The sequence below is a fragment of the Pocillopora damicornis genome, chromosome 5 (assembly GCF_964200805.1).
Source record: "Pocillopora damicornis chromosome 5, jaPocDami1.2, whole genome shotgun sequence".
Taxonomy (NCBI): domain Eukaryota; kingdom Metazoa; phylum Cnidaria; class Anthozoa; order Scleractinia; family Pocilloporidae; genus Pocillopora; species Pocillopora damicornis.
In genome coordinates this window covers 8,928,176-8,947,397 of record NC_142674.1, presented here as the reverse complement: position 1 = coordinate 8,947,397, position 19,222 = coordinate 8,928,176, and the positions used below count along the sequence as shown (strand labels likewise).

General features: G+C 35.4%; 2 protein-coding genes across 2 annotated transcripts in view; one reads left to right on the top strand and one right to left on the bottom strand.

Moving 5' to 3' along the window:
* Positions 1 to 1,664: 1,664 nt before the first annotated feature.
* Positions 1,665 to 13,516, bottom strand: LOC113666133 (histone acetyltransferase KAT7). Its single transcript, XM_027181893.2, has 14 exons — positions 13,449 to 13,516; positions 12,858 to 13,008; positions 12,231 to 12,356; positions 11,006 to 11,118; positions 10,024 to 10,443; positions 8,889 to 9,002; positions 8,470 to 8,748; positions 7,677 to 7,853; positions 6,550 to 6,639; positions 5,967 to 6,107; positions 5,625 to 5,718; positions 4,043 to 4,189; positions 3,235 to 3,341; positions 1,665 to 2,723 (listed from the first exon to the last, which is right to left on the bottom strand). The coding sequence occupies exons 1-14, from the start codon at positions 13,461 to 13,463 to the stop codon at positions 2,610 to 2,612; spliced, it is 2,088 nt and encodes a 695-aa protein (XP_027037694.2). The 5' UTR covers positions 13,464 to 13,516; the 3' UTR covers positions 1,665 to 2,609.
* Positions 13,517 to 13,653: 137 nt separating this feature from the next.
* Positions 13,654 to 19,222, top strand: part of LOC113666135 (nuclear factor related to kappa-B-binding protein) — a 28,310-nt gene continuing 22,741 nt past the window's right edge. Inside the window, exons 1-9 of the mRNA XM_027181895.2 lie at positions 13,654 to 14,122; positions 15,408 to 15,485; positions 16,171 to 16,226; positions 16,685 to 16,752; positions 17,480 to 17,550; positions 17,822 to 17,878; positions 18,472 to 18,524; positions 18,678 to 18,740; positions 19,013 to 19,043. Coding sequence (XP_027037696.2) covers positions 14,024 to 14,122; positions 15,408 to 15,485; positions 16,171 to 16,226; positions 16,685 to 16,752; positions 17,480 to 17,550; positions 17,822 to 17,878; positions 18,472 to 18,524; positions 18,678 to 18,740; positions 19,013 to 19,043 — 576 coding nt within the window. The 5' untranslated portion in view covers positions 13,654 to 14,023. The remainder of the gene's footprint in view (positions 14,123 to 15,407; positions 15,486 to 16,170; positions 16,227 to 16,684; positions 16,753 to 17,479; positions 17,551 to 17,821; positions 17,879 to 18,471; positions 18,525 to 18,677; positions 18,741 to 19,012; positions 19,044 to 19,222) is intronic.

Below are 19,222 nucleotides of genomic sequence, written 5' to 3'. Positions count from 1 at the left end.
TCTGAAAGTCCTGAAACACAAACGTGCACGCATATTTGGAGTGGAATAAAGAGGCAGTACAAACACACCAGGTCTTTAGGGCAGTGTATACTGATAAAACTTCTCAAAGTTATTAAGTAAACATAAGCGGGCAAATTCAAAGTCTAATGCATAAAAAATATGTACCGAGCAACACACGCAGAGTAAATCTTCATTAGTTGCGCAATCCTCTGAGTGCTTGCCTTTAAAAGGGAGAAAAGCTTAAAGACTAGAACGCGTTATTCAAGGCGTTGTCATCTCATTCTTTGAAGCTTCGAAAGGTATTCCATAGGCTAGGCAATTTTTTCTAACAGTGGATTTCTGTTTCGATATGCTCATTTCATGACACGTTTCTGCAGTCGGGTTAGAATTCAAATTTCGGTCAGGTGCGAACAGATTTGTTTCCAATCCCTACACAGAATGGATCACAAAAAGAAAGAAGCTTCCAATTTTAAACGAATATATTGTCATAATATGGGGGAATGGGGGCTCTTAGAATATGCTCACCAGCTGAATTTTGGAACTCAACTGACTGGATAGAAATGGTGTGCGATAATTCACTTTGGTTAAGACTGATGCGATCCAGCAAATTATCTCATTAGAGTAGAGCAAGTCTAGAGTAATTGTTGATGGGACAACTGTGATCGTCCAGATGAGGGAGTTCTTGCATAAAAACACTAGGTGACAATGACTGCTGTTTTGACAGTATCAAAAATAACAAAAGCTTACTCCCTTGGAAAGGAAAACACCCTCGATGACATTCCTGGATATATGAATGCGGGTGAAAATGATGAAGCATGGTATTCGAACTTAGAAATTTTACATGTAATTTTTTTTTAACCTTAGAACAGTCAGCAGCTTTTCAGATAATTTCATGCAAAAGATTTATTCGTGTAACGATAACACTGAGTTTCCATAATAAAAAAAAAATTGCGGTCAGGAATCTTGTTTTGTGCAATAAAGCAAGCGGTTGCTTCGGATCTGAATGACAAAAAGCTACAACTATTGTGCTTGAAGGGATGATTCGTGAAAACGGTTCTTAACTCATCCCATACAGGAACAGAAACTTTCGTCGTAAAATATCTGAGGGTTAAGACCCTGCTTTACTGAATATACGGTTTTTAAAGGACAAAATCGGTAGCAGCAGAAGTGTGTTATATTGTAAAGTAAGAACTTCGTTATCTTGGAGTTAGGAATATAATTGGTATATGAATCTAAACCACAAGTATTCAGCTATAGTATGTAAAAATGATTTGATCATCTCCTTTTCTCCTAATGACCTTAATTTGCAGCCTCGGTCAAGCGGTATCTTCTATTACAAAAAAAAAATACTTTCTCAACAATTAAATTTTACTGGTCATACTTGCACCATGCTGAAATTGATTTTGATCAAAGCATACTTCTCATCGTGAATTCGGCGTGGAAAAAATTGTCTGTTACCATAATAGCCGGCTTTTTGGGTTATGGTGTTAAAAGCACTCTTGTTAAAACAATGATAATCTGTTTAACAATAAAGTATGCAATTACTTCAACATAAGTTGATCTCTGTACAGGAACGTCCCGGAGATTACCTTTCTCAAATTTTCGATCATTCAAGTTCATCAGTTATCCCTTCATCACGCGCAGAAAATATACTTAACGTCGAATTTCAGTGCAGTCAACACTTTATTTGGAGGTGGCTGAGCGTGTTAAAAACAACAACAGCAACAACAACAAACCCTTAGCTAACGCACTGCATTTGTAATAACAAAATTTGCTCAAAGAGCACGTTGCTCGTTGATTCATGGAAAGGGCTGGTCACTTGAGTATGCCCCATCTTCTCCGACTTTTCTGTACATCTTTGCGTTGAGCAACAATCTTCATACACTGTTTTCTGTGTAAATCTCGAGTTTCGTTGGAGATCAAAATAACAAAGTTCTTAAAATGTTATATACTATACTACACAACAAAAGAGCACATGCGAGACACATGCGAGAACTCAGGATTGAGTTGAGACAACCCAACTGTCCGTTGCTCAGGACTTTTTTCTCATTCACTTTACTCAGTTGCAAACCTTAATGCTAACATGCTAAAATGAAATGAAAACCCTAAGTTCCTACAACATAGATAACATAAAGGATAATCTAACAAAATTCTCAACATAGTGTATTTTAGAGCAATGACAATATGAGTAAACCAGCCCTGAGCAGCGATAATTTCAACCGGAACTAAAATATATTACACTAAAGCATAGTACAAAAAAGGGTATAAACTTTGAATGAAATGTGAAAAGGGAATTAGCACATATCACCTATGATATAACAGAAAGACCCAGTATTTAGTAAGATCAACGTTTTTCTTTTCTCTATTAAGTCTTTCGTTAAATATTGCGCGCCGAAAAGCTAGGGAACAAAGATTAATTGATGTATCAATAGTTCTAATATTTTAAAAAAATATGGCCGATGAAGACGATTGTGAACAGGATAGCAATGTACTTTGAGAAATGTAAAAATTATCGGCTCACTTCACAGATAAGAATATGTTTGAATCTAGTCATGATAAATACATTGGAAAAACAAACAAACAAACAAACAAACAAACAAACTAAAATATTACATTTTTGTATCTTCTGAGGCTTTTGGTACCCATGACAGGCACGCAGGATCGATTTCCTGGTAGCTGGCAGGCCGGGATAAAGCCTTCCTCTCGTAATCATCAAACAGATCCTAAAAATTGTGAATATCAGACAATTTGTCAATCTAAAGGTGCACTGAAATAAAGTATACTGTACGCCTTCTTATTAGTCCAGAGACATTGGATCTGAAACACACGTGTTGAGTTTTCACGTTTGGCAGGTTTAATTTGGTTGATAAGCAATCATTTCACACTTTATGTCTGAGACAGCGAGTTCGATGTGAAGATCATGAACATAACATCAGCCCCATCATAGATGATCAATCTGAAGTCCATTGAGAACACTCGGGTGAGTAATTTGCTCAAGTACTAGCTCTTATTTATCAACCCAATGAAAAGTGTCAAAATGGAACCCTTAAGTTTGTCAGACTTGAGTATGACAGTGTGCGTGTGTGCAACTTGTCAACTTTACTGGAACTTGTCTGGAATTATATGAGGAGCATACATTTAACTGGATGTATTTCGTTTCAGAGTCATTTAAGCCATTCTCTGAAATCCAATAAGTTCATAGCGTTAGTTTGTTTTGTTACATGCGACGCTAACCGTAGCACGGAGGATGACATGCTTTCCTTTCCAGTACTTCAGAATACCCATATACTGCAAGGTGCTGATAATGTCACTTGGATGCAATGCTGTTTCCTGGCTTATATCTGAAACAAACCAAAAAGATACTGAATTACGGCTGAACTCCGAGAAACTTTACCTCGTCGCAAAGTTTAAAAACTGAGACTTAAAAACACTGTGCCTCTTCGTGTTCCTTAAATGGGCGACTAAACATGAGTGGCTACACTATAAAACATTCGCTTGTGAAGTAAAATGTAGGATGGAAATATTAGCTGTAGTTCAGACATCGAAAACTATTCAAATGGAATACTGGGAGAGGCGGCGAAACGGTCACACATACACTTACCGGCTCGATGTTTGACGAAAATAATTGAATAAATAAATAGCCGGGTTTAAGAGTGGGTACTAAGAAGAAGACAAGAATGGAACTCCTTGAAGGGAATTTGAAAAGGAAGCACACAATTGGTCGAGGCCCAGGGGACCGCAAGAAATGACGTTACATTTCGCTTTTCATACAACTAATTCATTCCTGTTTTCTAGTCACCATATTCCCACCAACGGCGTAGCTCCACTTTCTGCATATAAACCCGCACACTGGCTATTAATTGTTAACCTCGCCTTGATCGGTGTAATACGAAAAATAAAGAACTTCTGTACCGCCTTTCACCTTTTTGGGCGCACCGAACAGACAAACACACACACTCAAAAGTGGTGTCATCTGTTGTTTGGAGTACGAGAATTTCCACTCGAGAATAGAACTTTTGGACCCCAAATGTAACTAACTCACCTTTAATAGATATCCTGTCAAATCCAAAATTCTTCAAGTATTTTAGCAAAATGCTTTTCCAGTAACTGCGGTAACTGATAAGTCCAAGATCTGATAAGGGCTTTTCTGGAGATCCAACCTTCCCTTCCACTTTCGATAGAAGATAACCTAAAGCACCAAAAGATAACAAACATTTCTTAGTATTAGTGAAACGGAAATTCAAATTCGAAATGGAACTGATCTCGAGCACTTTCTGATCAGGAATTGCATGGTCAATGGTCAAGGGAATTTTATTACACATCAGTAGTCACTGAAACTGGCAGAAGTAAAAAAAAGTGGTAGTGTGGTATATTCCAGGAAAGATGTTTCACACACTATAACCGCATGACACCTTCTCTGAGAAAATATTGGCACCGTAAATGAAACAAATCAAAAGCAAAACTAGTGATCAGACGACAATTTCTGTGTTTTCTAAACAGTGGTGTGTTGAATTTACACCAAGGCTATTACACCACAATAATGACCCCAAGGAGATTATTTTGTCACAACCCAGTATCACGTGGTACAAATCAGCCGACCAGAAAATCGGAATTTGTACAGTGTATGAAAGTTGAATTATAAAGATAATTACTGGAGGAAGGTGCTTTGATATCTGTAGGGGCCAAGGTCGAAGTGCCAGCCCTGTTTGATAAAATTTACCGTGGCCTTCAGATATCTTATTTAGCGAATCCACCAATTTCATTATTGTACATTGTTTAAAAAACACACAAACAAAAAAAAGCACATTCTGCAAGAAGCACAATCAACCTTTTTCCTTAAAAGAAAAGAAAGGAAATGGAGAAGTTTTTGAGAGGAGAATTTTGCATTATCTTTCAAAACAAGTAGCTCCAGTCATTAGCAAGAAAACTAAATATTATTTTGTACAAAATTTATATACCTTTTAAATAAAACTAAAGTCAATTTTGTGTGAACTGTTTTGGAACTCAGCATCTTGGAGGTCATGCATTGCGCGTGCAAGCAACAAAGTATCTAGCTATCAAATAGGGTAATTTAGTTTTATCATCTGAGTTGATAACGTAAATTGGCCACCGTTAAGAGTTACAGAGCTGACGTTTCGAGCGTTAGCCCTTCATCATTGTGAAGGACGAAGGGATAACGCTCGAAACTTCAGCTTTGAAAACCTTGTTAATACCAAATTAGCCTGTTATACTCTCCCATCGATGCAGTACCACAGTTTATTTAGAAACTTACCCCTTTTATAGTGACCAAATACATTGTATATTGTTCAAGCCGGGGTTGTTGGGAGGGTGGATCATGCTATTCACTGGATATATCTCTTTCCAGTGGATATTGTAGTATGTTTTGTTAACACTTATCCATCGGACAGCAATTTATACCTTGGATAGAGTTATCCGCCCTTTGACCAACTGGGCCCTGGTTTCTAGTGCTATTTGTTGGTTATTAGCCAATAGGAAGACAAATATTGAGTACAAAGTACAATTTAAAGTATTAGAAAATAGCAGAAGAAGATGAACTTTTGCAAACAGAGAGTCACTGCCTAACAACTATAAAACATCAGCAACAAAAGAAAGAAATAACTTACTGAAGTCGATGAGCATTTTTCCATAGCCTTGTTTCATGTACATCGGTAAAGTAAGTATGCATGAAACGTTGTAATTCAGAAAGGACTTCTTCTCCTGTAATGCAAAAACAAACCAAAACAGGGTAGTGGGTTCATGTAAGTTAAGATGAGCTTTAGATATGGTATATAAATTTCCTTGGAAGCTTGGGATGTGTTTTTAAATACTGCACCCCTCCAATTTAGTTTTCCAGCCTTCAACAAATTGTGTCTGAGTCTAGTTATAAATTTAAGCTTAATCCTTCTTTCCCCTTGCTTAACAAAACCTATCAAGCCTGCAATACCTGAGAACAATCAAGGTCTTACCTTTGAAAAGTAACCAATCATATGACAACCAATAGAGTCTACAGCTGTCATCACATAAAACAGAAAAGGTTCCACATCATAGTAAAGGGTCTTGTGATTAAGAAATAACTTGGCCAACAAACATAAGTTTTGACAATACACCTGACAATAAAAACAACACAAGGTAAGTCCTGACACTCTTATTGCACTAGTAAAAATTAGCAGCTGCATCGTACAACTCTTTTACAATTGTGATCTTTATTACAGTGTAGCAAGATCATGGAAGCTGACAAACAAGTCAAATCAAAGTCATTTGATTCAATTACAGAGTAGACATCCCTTTTAACCTTTTCAATCCCAATATCTCATCATTAATTCTCCTTACTGACAGCCATACAAGTCTCAGGATGTTAGTTTGGAGAGTTAAGTATCAGATCAACTTTAATTCATCCAAATGGTATTTCTTTGTTCTCATCACTTGTCTGCTCTATTTTTTATTAATATTGTATGGAAAAATTCTGTCTTAGTCACTCAAGGGAGTTAAATGCTTACTTTTCTGTCCATGTAGCACTTTTCAATTTAAGTTACAGTTTGTGGCACTCACCTTGTGATTTTTTCCATCAACTTCAAATATTGAGAGGTCATTCTTCCGATATATTTCAATTCCAGGTGGATGCCTGACATTGCATTTAGCCTGAAAATGAACCAAACATTTCAGCAAAATCATTTATCAAATTATTCTTGGAGGAAAATCATCCCATGAACATGCATAAACAGTTCAAATCCCTTTTTTTCTTCCCTTAGTCTCAAATAGTAAATACATTATCATTTGCTATAATTTTAACAACAATGAATGTGATTATGAGAGTGATCTTCATGGTAATGAACACTACTTGAGCATTAGTGAAAATAAAGCCTGAAAATAAAAGCCATGCATATGATTTTCATATTGCCACCATCATTTATTCATCACTTTGCAACTTTATAATGAACCAGGATGACCAGCTCCCAGTTGGCTTGTTGGCTCAGTTGGTAGAGCACTGCACTGGTACTGCAGAGGTCATGGGTTTAAATCCCATGCAGGCCTCAGTTTTTTTCAGGCTTTATTTTCACTAATGCTTAAGTAGTGTTCATTGCTGCAAAGATAACTTTTATATTGATTTCATTGAGTAATCTGCAGTTCACTTATTTGTGATTTTTATATATTCACACTCATTCAATAACAAAATTATATCACAAAAGATTCTTCCAATATTAATAATTTTTTGAAATGGACAGCTACCACCAATTAATTGACACAGATAATTAATTATTGAATAATAATAACAATAAATTCAGTGTTCTCCTTAGACAGTAATCAGTAAAATTTAGTATCATTTATGACCACCCAAAATTGCTTGAACTTCAATAGTGTGGAGAAATGCTTCTCCAATCAGACAAGAGAATGCTGGGCTGTCAATCTGCCAAATCTTACCATCTTCTTATTTTTTTATAGATTTTTGTGTAGTTTTGATAGAGCTGATACTGTTATTTCAGATGTGTTATAAAATTTACAAGTAGAGGTACACAGTTTGTCACAAACCTTTTTAACATGCACTGTGTGCAAATTACCACTGAATGTTTAGAAATGCAATTCAGAGTTTAGTCATGATTACAGGCAATTAATTTCTATTCATCTTTGTAAAAGATGACAAATACACTTTTGTTAAATAACAAAGTTTAAACACATACCACATGTCGTCTTAAAACAGTTTTGCTCCTCATATATTTCAGACAGAATTCACAGATGTATATTTTACGTAATCTCTGGAATTCCTCAGGAAAAGGTGATGAGTACCACGTATCAACTTCATACAAGCCAAACTCAATACAGCGGCTTCCAGATCTGCCATTCAAAGGCAGAATTTCCTAGAAAGTAAATTGTTTGCAAAGTTTGAAATTGCTGGAAGGTCATTAAATTTTTCCACTTGACTTTTCTCTAGAAAAGTAAAGTATATAGCTTTAAACTTTAATGCACTGATTGCATTTCATCACAAGGAATAAAGCATGTAAATGACAAATCCACCAAAATATATCATTTTATTAGTATAATAATTAGCAATTTCGTTGTAGTTGTGAAAAGCAAATTAGAGCTTCTTTGTTAATCATACTGCTGTTCAAGTGTTGTGTACCTTAAATGCTGTGTTGTGCTGAAAAAAGTGTTTGATTCTGGATAATGACCCAACCATACTCACTACATTCGACAAATGACCACTTTGTCCCAGTCTCTCCCCTACAGCTGCTAGTTCCCAAAGAAGAATTACAAAAACATACCACCATCTATAAACAACTGAATTGTAGCTACATTTAACAGCATCTTGAACCAAGTAATAACATGAAGAATTAATGACTCAATGACTGCACACTTATAACATGTCTCATGCTCAGAGTAATCAGGTAAAGGAGGAAGTGCTTTTGAAAGGTGAAGGTTGAGGCTGAATGGTTCCCATTCATCAGCTGAACATTCATTGGCCATCTTTCTCACCTCTTCATTGGCCTCTAATGCCTTTGTCCAAGCTTCTTTGAACAACTTGAAATCACCCTCTGATGCTATTTCTTTCAGAGTCTCCTGGTCTAACTGATCAATTAATGCTTTACCATTTGTTTCTTTTTCACAAGAATATCTTGAAGTGTCAAGATGGCTTTCATTGGACAATGTATTTATTTTTCTCTCACTACTTTTTTGTAAACCTAGCTCTTCTGGTGTAATTTCTTTGCTTGTCACAGCCACACGGATCTTTTCTGGCATAAAGGAAAGCTGCACCTGTACACACAAAAATATAGTGCTCTTTAATTGAGAATAAAATTTTTGCTTTATGTTGAGCTGTCTACCATTGCAACACTGAACTCTCCCACTAATATTGCACAAAAGTATCTTTAAAAGATATTCAGTGTGTGACTCACTTTGTTTCTTAATGTCTTTTTTGGTGGCAGATTCTCTTCAGGTGAAGCACTAGATTTCCCTTTTTTAGAGTCTGGATAAACTGCAAGTTCCTTTTTCTTTTCTTCTGCCCTCTCCTATCAATTGACAGTACATTTAGTGGTGCAAAACAATAGAAAAAAAAACCTTCAGAGAGAGCTAGAGTAGCAATTTCTGCCCAAGGTAGTCATTACATGGCATACTTCCACACTTTTTCTTTTCACCTTTAACTGTACACATTTGAAAGTCAATATACATGAATTGCAGATTATGAAATGAATATGAGAGTGATCTTTGCAATAATGAACACTTCTTAAACAGAACTGAAAATCAATTCAGGACTTCTGTGATACCAGTGCAGTGCCCTACCAACTGAGTTGAAAAGCCAGCCAGGAGCTGGTCTAGAACCAACAAAACGACCAGCTCCCAGTTGGCTTGTAAGCTCACTTAGTGGAAAATTAACTCACTTAGTAGAAAATTCAAGCCTGTATGGGAGTTGAACCTATGACTTAGTGACACTGGTACAATTCCTTACCAACTGAGCTAACAAGCCAACTAGGAACTGGTCTGGAACCAACAAAATGACCAGCTCCCAGTCTACTTGTTGGCTCACTTAAAAGAGCACCACACCATTTTGCACAGGTCAATGGTTCATATCCCGCACAGGCCTGAATTTTTTTATGGTTTTATTTTCAGTACTTAAGTAGTGTTCATTATGGCAAAGATCTTTCTCATGCTCACTTTTCCTCTTTCTTGGAATGAAAACTCCTGTGTACACATAACACATAAATGAATTTTCAATTTTATTAAGATGGAAGAAAAACTTTATATAAAGGAGGTCCTTGGCAGAAATGGCTGATTTACCGACTACTATTTGAAGTGGTTGACACACATGATATTCATAACTCAGCCACTTTCTGTCCAGTTATCTCTCACATCTCTTTAAAACATGAAAATTACAAATAATAATAGAAGAAGTTATAAATCAACAAAAAACCTTTCTCTGTTCACAAAAGCCTCAAGCCAAATAACCTAAACAACAGCCACTGTTAAGAAAATTTCTTGTCTCCTATATTATGCATTACAAATCACAAACAATGACTATTGTATGGTATTTACCTTGCATTCTTGTGGTGTCATGTTATGATATTTTGGACAACCAGATAAAGTGTGATGCATTTCAAATTTTCCTGTCATGTGACCAAGCCCGTCACAACCAGATGTTGGACACCTCTTCACTCTCTTCATTGACTTTCTTTCCTTAGTGTCATCTCCTATTTCTGTAAAAGATGCCAAGGGGAAGCTTTCCACTTTGTTTTCAACTGGTGGTTTTTCCAACACATGAATCTTTCTTGGTCTCCCTCGCTTTTTTTTAACAACTGGGGTCTGTGTGTCTGGTAGCAGAAGAGCGTGATCATCTAAATTGTTCATTGATGCACACTCAGGACAAATTGTTGAGATGGACTGCTTGAGTACTGAATGTGAGTAAGGAATGCATAGCAAGTGGAATGCTCTATCACAGGTTTCACAGGTCTCAAGCTACAAGTTAAAAAAAAAAGAAAAGTAAATAGTGGTTTGTGAGCTATATGTAAAAAGCTAGTGTCATTTTTCAACATAAAGCAATTAGCTGATGCAAATTGTCCAGACAAAAGGTGAAGAGAAAGAAAACTAAGATGAGTTGTTCATTATTGACTGAAAAAGTCATTAAAATGAAATCACTCAGAAAGCTTTGTCAGAAATGATCATACTGGTTACATCCTTTTTTCACTAAAACAGATTCCATAAATAGACTGATCAGAACCTTATAGAGGTGATGACTGTTAAATGAAAATTCTATTCACAAAAGACAATGTTTAAGAAAAAACAATCCCTCTCTCCTACTACTGAAACATCAAAGATAAGAAAGTTATAATGCAAAATAAAACTTAGGATAATAGACTCAGACAGAGGATTCACCTAGAGACCATACTTTCCAGGTGATATGTTTGAATGGAGTTACAAGTACAGCGTGTACATACCAGTTACATACCAGTAATGATCACTTATTGCTATTATAATTTTAACTTTTACATCACTTTTTTGTTGTTTTATATATAATCACCTCACTTTCAGCTGACTTGCACACATAACAGGTTTTGCAAGCTCTGCATTGCCACAAGGAACTGTCTAATCTTGGACAGTCTTCATTGGAAAGAGACAAACAAGACCTGTGCCCTTAAATTAGGAAAAAAAATAATTGAGTCATTACTGACATAAAAATCATAGATGACCATAACTACGTATCAGTTGAAAACAAATTTAAAATTAAGTCACCATTGTTGTAAAAAAAGGTGAGTCACAGTGGCCTCTTTCAGGACAGAGCAAAAGGGCTGTCAAGTATGACTTCATTTAAAGCAGAGGCTTTTTGTTGTTAACTGTCACAAAGCACAAATATGTCAATTGAAAGAAACCAAAAGTTGATGTTCAAAGAAGATGTAAAAAACACAAAACAAGTATGGGATAGTGAGTATATATCAAGTTGTACATGAGTCACATTTTGTATTCTAGACACTTCATACTTTGTTTAGAAATAATGGTGTCCTAGGCTGTGGGCTTGAGTGAGTTGTTTGAGATTTTGTTAAACACTTTGTCAGTCAGCCGCTGACTGGTTGTTATAGAGAGATTAATTTGGTTGTTGGGATGTACTTTGGAGGCTAAAATACCATTAGGGAGAGGTGGCAGTGTACAGGGGTTAAAACAAGGTAATATATGGACCTTCCACTGTGACAAAAAACAAGTGGCTGGTGTAAAGAGAAAGCCATTTATGTAGGTTAAACTGTGCTTTAATAAAACAGGACAATCTTTAACCTTGGCAAGGGGGACTTTATACTTATCAGCAGATTATTATTAAATACTGTAAATTGCATTGCCCAGATTTTCATGTGTTTTTAAAAGTGGAAGTATTTTGCTGAGGACAAACAGTCAAGGCTGTTCACTTTTCTGATAAAATTCCTTCTGAGACTACAGCTCAAGTATAGAGTGGAAGTGAGGTTGAAGGTACATCATATTGAATTTGGTTTGGCCAATGCATTGCCTTCTAGGCCTGTAGTGATAAGACATTATAGGACAAGCTTGTAGAAAAGCTTCCACGTTGTGAGGAAAATTTTACCTCTCTCCAAGCACCATTATCTTAACCATATTTAGCAATTAAACAAACTTGAAACTTGGAATAAAAGTGCTCCAACAAATAATTTATTGACAACATAAAAAAGAAATATATAGGCCATTACTATGCTTTAAAATATATAGGCCATACTATGCTTTTAGATTAAAACACTAAGAAATACCCAGAGTGCAGCAATTTGAACATTGCAGAATATTTTCTTCATCGTGGAGGCTATTACACACAATGCAGCCTTGTTTGTTATCTTCAGAAACAGTTCCTGCACTGAGTCTTGTAGATCTTCGTTTTCCTGGAGACACATTCACAACAAGAGATCAGCTCAGTTATCATAACAATATTTTCATAATTCCAGTTTTCCCAACTGCTTGCCATAAACGCCACTTTTTCTGATTGCATTGCATCAAACCAAAATGGTAATGTATCCTCCCTGTTTCCTTTCAATAAATTAATCATAATTCAAACAAACAAATATATACACCAAGAAAACCAGCATTTTTTTAAACTAACAATGGGAAATTAAAAAAATGATAAAAAACTTTTTCAAGTTACATGTAAAAAAAATAGAGAAAGTAAGAAATAGCTAAACAATAGGAACTGGACACCCTCAGATGACATTCAGTCATTAACACTGTACATCCAACCTTTAGATCACTGACAGTGTCTGACAAACTACACACCTATCCCTCCCCTAACCCAACATTAACCTAACTGGTTATCAGTAGATTTTTTTTTGGTTGGCTTAGGGGAGGAGTAGGTGCACAGTTGCTCAGATACTAACAATGATCCCAACCTTTTGATGCTGTCTGATTTTTCTGAGGAAATGATGATGGTCCTTTACTGGGGAAAGGACTCCTGGCAGGATTGCTGCTACTGTCAGAAATCTCCACGACATCCACCTCAATATCAGAGTCATCTGATGAATCTGCAGCAACGCGTAATTGCTAACACATAAAATATGAAGCAGTCAGGTAGTACATGTAGCCATAATCAATTCTCTTACAACAAATGGTTCATTGACAGAGTGCAAACTCTAAAACTCAAAGGTCACACAATTATAATCAAGAGGATAAATTCCACACGAGATAATTTCAAGGAGTGGAAAATTTTGCTCTTCATGAATTTTGCCCTTCCGAATCCCTGTGCTGAGTCAAATAAACAGTTTTACGGAACAGGAGTTTGAATTTTAATAATATCCACCGTTGAGAAGAGCATTTACTGTCCAAAGACTTTATTTACCGTTTCCTCTCCATACTCTCTTTTTCTTTTCAAAGGTTAGACTTTTCTGGAGACACAGAACTGCACAATCACGTAACCGAGTAAGTTATCATTCGACGTTTTTCTTTCTTTTTATTTGGTATTTATATAAAACGATGGCTGTTACCTTTCTTTTAGGCATGGTGATTCAAAGTCCAGCATCTAGCAATAATCAAACAAGGCTGCAATGAGTGAGTAAGTCATCTCTTCACCATACAAGGTTTACCAGGAGGCCATTCTTGGATAAGATTGTTACAGATCAGCGGTATTACTACGTGGTGAATAATCTTGGTGTGTAAAGGCTGTATTTTGTCTACCTGTCAGGATTGATTGGTCACTTGTTTATTACTTATTGCTGGCACCTTCAAAATAGAACTATACTAGTTTAAACAACACAAGAAGTTGCAATTTTAAAGCTAACTTGTGTAGTTTTACAACTGTATCGCATTTTTTTCTCTGAATGGCCTCGAAGGTCACGTTTTTGGCCATTGACCAAATGGTCAGCTCTGTGTTGCATACATAACGTCCAAGTAACGGCCGTGTATGGGTTGTGTGCGTACGGTTTACATATATATATAGTATGTCAGCTGTCCGTGTTATTTCTTTGTATTTCGCAGATTACGTGTTCCCCTCTTTCTTTTAGAGGGAATTCTTTTGTTTTAAGAGAATAACCAGAACCTGTGACAAAAAAAAAAATTGAACATGGAGGCGACTAGCCTCGAAGAAAGTGACCTGAAAGGAATGGAAGTTTGTAATTTTGGTGGAACGGAAATTGCACTCCCGTTGGAGTTAATTGAGCAGGTAAGCTCAACCACACCACTAAACTGCAAACCTATCTTTTTGTAAACTAAAAATCCACTGAGTTATCAAACTTGCACCTTCTCGAGCAAGAAGCCATTCCTGCGCAGTTCCAAATTGTAACGTGGTAGAGGAAATTAACAGAGATTTAACAATTTAATTTCATATAATGTTTAATTTGTCAACTTTACAAACGGACACATGAAGAGTTGGTTCACTAGAAATTATAGTGATTGGCTGGCATTTAAAGGCAGAAAAGGATCCTTTGTTATCCATCCAACAAATTTTTACGAAGGGTTTGTCATCAAGAACTTGCATATACTACTACACTGAAGTAAATTAATGTATCCAAGAACACATGGCTATTAAGTGTTGTACCAGAGCACTTAGTCTCTCTTCAGAGGTGGCTAACAGTTGCCTTAGGGTGACTGAAGTAAAATGGCATGTGACCAGGCTGGACCCTGCTGTATTGTATAAAGGGAGTGAAATTTCTAAAGAAACCATGGTGTTGCATAGGTGGGGGAGTATAACAAGACAGTGTGGATTTATCAACTGAGTTGATAATGTTAATTGGCCACCATACAGAGTTTCTAAAGCTGATGTGACTATTGAAGAGCCAAAAGTCACTTGTCAACAACTTGTCGTGTTGAACTTTGCGTGCAGGAAATGTTTACTGGTGGAATAAGGCTAGAGATCATGGAAAATCAGCTGTGATTATTGATGAACTATTCATGATAATAGAATGGTAACAGAAATATAAAGCAGTGAATCAACTTATTACTAAATGACAACAGATTACAAGATAGCATGAACGATGAATCAATAGTGGCGAACATTCTAATCTCAATTTCAGTGGAATAAATGTTTCTAGCCGATATATATCTAAAGAGAGATATCTAAAGACATAGTAAATCAATGATACTGAGAGAATATATAATTAGACTTCTAATTGTTTTAAAGTGATAGCAATAATATAAATGATAGCAATTATAAAATCCTCAAGGCCAAAGAATCTCAGGAGTTGGTTAAAAACACAACAGGAACAATAATAGCCAAGGGTGACTTAAACTTAATCTACTGAAAAACATGTGTGCTAGATCTGTCAAGCTGAAACTAGAACCACTGGAAAAAGCTTTTGACTTAATTGCTAAGTAAACAAAATTGACAAACTGGCAAGGAGAATTAAATGGATAATTGTTGAAATAGAGATGCTTCAATTTAACATTTATTACAACAGCGTAGTTCAAAATATAAATCACTCACAGTGTTTAATGATCCTCTCAATTAGGAAGATATATTCTTTAAAGTTGTGAGCAAGGAAACCTGGCTTAATGTTCTTACTCCTGCTGATAGAAAACATCTGGAGGTAAGGCTGAGATTGTTGTCACTGGTAAGGTCATGAAGTGTTTGTTAACTTGAACTTGTTTTGTACCTTTGTAAAGCAATGATTTCCTCATTGGCTATATCACTCTGTGTAAATGTCCAATATGCAGAATGTTGTCATAAGTTTTAATGATTATTTGTAATATTTTAATACCTTGATCTTAACTGGTATTACCAACAGGGTTATGACTGGTAAACAAGTAGTTTTCATTAGCCAAAAACCTCTCTCTACTAACCACAAACACAGTTAAGTAGGTAATTACATTTATTTGAAAAGCCAGCTAAAATAGTGCTCATTGGCTCTTCACAAGAACTCTGAGTGCCTGTTAAACTTTGTGTCAACTCAAGCACTAAATTAATCTTTTGCAATTGACAAAGAAGTTTTTCCCCTCTATTTATGGTTCCATTATGGTTGGTTAGAGAGGTTGTTTCATTGGCCAAGTCAAACCAAATAAGGACTCATACAGGTGTAAATTCTACATATCCAAACTTTTAAAGAACGGGAAAAGTTTTAAACAGCTGTCAAGAAAGAATGATTTACTCCTAAAAACAATTCAAGATCACACAACAATAAACACTGACTGAAACTGACAATGAATCTGTACATAGTAAGAATACTCAAACAATGTAGGGATTCAATAATGAACTATTACATTTTTCTTTCTTAGAAATTTCTTCCAGTGTTGCCAACAGATTACCCACATGCTCAGGAGGAGAACATCAGGTTAGCTCCAGTGTGACTTCATGTTTGTTTTGTCTTTGCAGTAATTTTTACATAGATTAGTACAACTTATTACAATAAGCTTCTGAAAGTCACAAAGTAATGAAGATTAAAAACAATGCAGGTTGTTATAAGTACAAATATGATTTATCCAGAGATTATATCAGGATTGTCAGAATGTTCAATTTGGCTGATGATGTTTGGAATTAGGAGTGACAGGTGTTAGAAATAAAAAGTCTGATTGATCAGGCTAACTTTTACTAGAACACATGCTTTTGAAAATTCTTGGTAGATTTGCAGCTACAAAAGCACCTTTATTGTAAGGTGTAATTCTACAATTTGGAACCATGAGGTACATGTTAGAGGTGCCTAGTTTTTTACCATTTGATTGAATGTACACCTTAGATTGTTCCAAGAGCCTACAAGACAGTTATTTATTGACTTGACAATTGTTTGATCAGTGCCTTACTAGGTGGTGAGAACTTCAGATTTGGGAATCCAGTTCAACAATTTCAGGAAAAGTTGAAAGGTGAGATGCTTTCTATTTCATTCAATTCTTGACTCATAATGTGGTGACTCACAGTAAACAACATTTTTTTGTGTACTTATTTGATTTGCATCTTTGTTTATCCTGGGCATTCTTTTGCACTATATATCTTAAATTGGAAATAACTGATCTTTTCAAAGGTTTTGATTGAGTTAACTTTATGGTCACATGCTAGGAACAAGAATCACAACTCCTGTAATTAAGCCTCCCTGGATGAAACTCTCAAAAAAGTAACAATAAGTAGCATAAATTTACTTCACATGTTCAGTTCCTGAATTGATATATTTATTATGGTATTTATTTAACTATATCAGTCTCTGAGGCAATCTTTGATTAAAATATGAATTACTGCAGACAATATTTTATGTTATTATACATTAGACTTACTATAAAAAATCTGATTGGTTGAGAGCATTCAATCAATATATAATAGCGTGTGATGTTCACATAATAAACTGATATCTTTGTTGTCTGGAGTAGTCTTTGGCTTCAACAGATAACTCTGACCTTGGTTTTAATAATTTGTGATATCATGCTCAACCTTATCAAATAATATATAATTGCTTATTACACATGTAGAGACCTAAAGAAATGTTTTGCATGTTCTTTATAGATGGATAAACTAATTTCATCATGATTTATCTGAGTATATATTGTAAGAACTCTAAATAACTTGCATCGAAAAAATGTGTTTTGGTTTCTGATCAAGCTGGCTACTTCTATCCTGATGTTGTGAAGTACAAAAAGTTATGTCGCAAAGCTACATACAAGGAATACAAGGTAAATTGATAGGTTGATCTTCTTACAATTCTTTTTTGTTTGTGTGTTGTGTTGATTTTTTTTAAGGTCACTTGGATCAAAAGAAAACCTAGACCATAGGAAACTAGGAACTGAGGCTGAAATACAGGAAATTTACATTTTAAAACTGATAGTTACTAGTGACTACATATTTCAACAATAGTAATGTTTTGATATCGTGTAAATTCAAGGTGAAATAGGAGTACTTAGATTTGTTGTGTATCAGGAGGATAATTTGCCCCTCTTCTCATAGATTCAGCAACAGAGATATCACAGAAAGGTGTTGAGGGAAATTCTTATATCTCGTCAGGTACAGTACACTGTATTTTGTTAAATCTTGATTTTAAATCAATGAATGAATCAGTTAAATTAAAAAATAAATAGGTACCATATGATTTGTGTTGTTACTTGGCTGCATCTCCTAGATTCTCCTATGCACCACATGCATAGAAAAGCTAAGGTTCAAACAGTGCAGAAAAGTAATAGACTTTTAATCTCTACAGTTACAAGGGAAAAAAAAGCAAAACACTTGCATATCTTGAATCATGCTAGGTTTGTTGGTGGCCTCTCCCTTAGAACATAAAGGTTGGAAAAAATAAAACAAAAGATGAATTTAAAAAAAAAAAAAAAAAACCAACTAAGCAGATACTCAAGTCAAGAAAAACTTTTTACCTGATATGCGAAAGTACTGCTTTTGAGTTCCATGCCCATGCCTTTCTCCTATAGAATGTTATTGTTGATTCTTAAGTACATAACGGGTAATGAAACAGTAGTGTGTTAGTACAACTAACACTTTGCTGAAGCTATCATTGTCTTTTCCAAAGTTAAATTGGTTACTAGCTTGATATAGAACCAAGCACAAGTATAAGATAAATACAACCGTTCATATTCTTGTTCCTGTAGGAAATTCTGGATCAGATTGGGAGACAAAGCCCTGGGGAACCCATCAAAACCAGGTACATGTATAATGCAACTATTTTCTTCTTTACAAGTGTCCTTTTGCTCATGGCAGAAGATGTTTTCTAAATCTTTTTGTGAGTCTCAAGCTGTAATTTATGATTTCAAACTTTTGATGGTATTTGAATTGAGTAATTATATTTGTTTCACAGTGGACACACACCCTCTACTGATGCCTTGGCAATGGAGCACAGAGTCAACACACGATTCAAGAGGTGACTTTTTTGTAGTTGTCTTGCTGATACCAAATATAGTTAGCAGACTCACATTAGCAATTTTCCAAAGGCCCAATTTGTAGTCTACTTTAAATCTACTAGAAGACCATGAAAAAAAATGGTATTAAAAGCACTACAGTTGCCTTATATTATTAGGTGGGAGAATCTGTTTGCTTTTTTCTGTTGCTGATTTGAACTGTTGTACGTAATGTACTTCTGCTGCTTTTTTTTCTGGTGTATTTTGTTGAATGGAATGTTTATTGTTTATACAGGATCCTCTCAGAATGTAGGCAACAATTTCAGGTAATAAAGTACATTTTAAATGTTTTTTAATTTTTTCTTTTGAAACGAAAGATTAAATTATACTTCTGTGTCACTGAGGAGTTTAATACCAAATTAACATTACTTACCATTGGTTGGGTTTTTGTTTTTAATGCTTTTAAAACCTCCCTCTAAACTATCTTTAGTCCTTATAAATTTCA

Bases quoted from the DNA above. Each gene is read 5' to 3' on its own strand.
- LOC113666133 (XM_027181893.2), bottom strand. The intron at 8,749-8,888 runs GTGAGTCACACA...TTGTGTGTACAG, and splicing joins AAAAGACATTAAGAAACAAA to GTGCAGCTTTCCTTTATGCC. The intron at 7,854-8,469 runs GTGAGAAAGATG...TTTACTTTCTAG, and splicing joins CATTAGAGGCCAATGAAGAG to GAAATTCTGCCTTTGAATGG.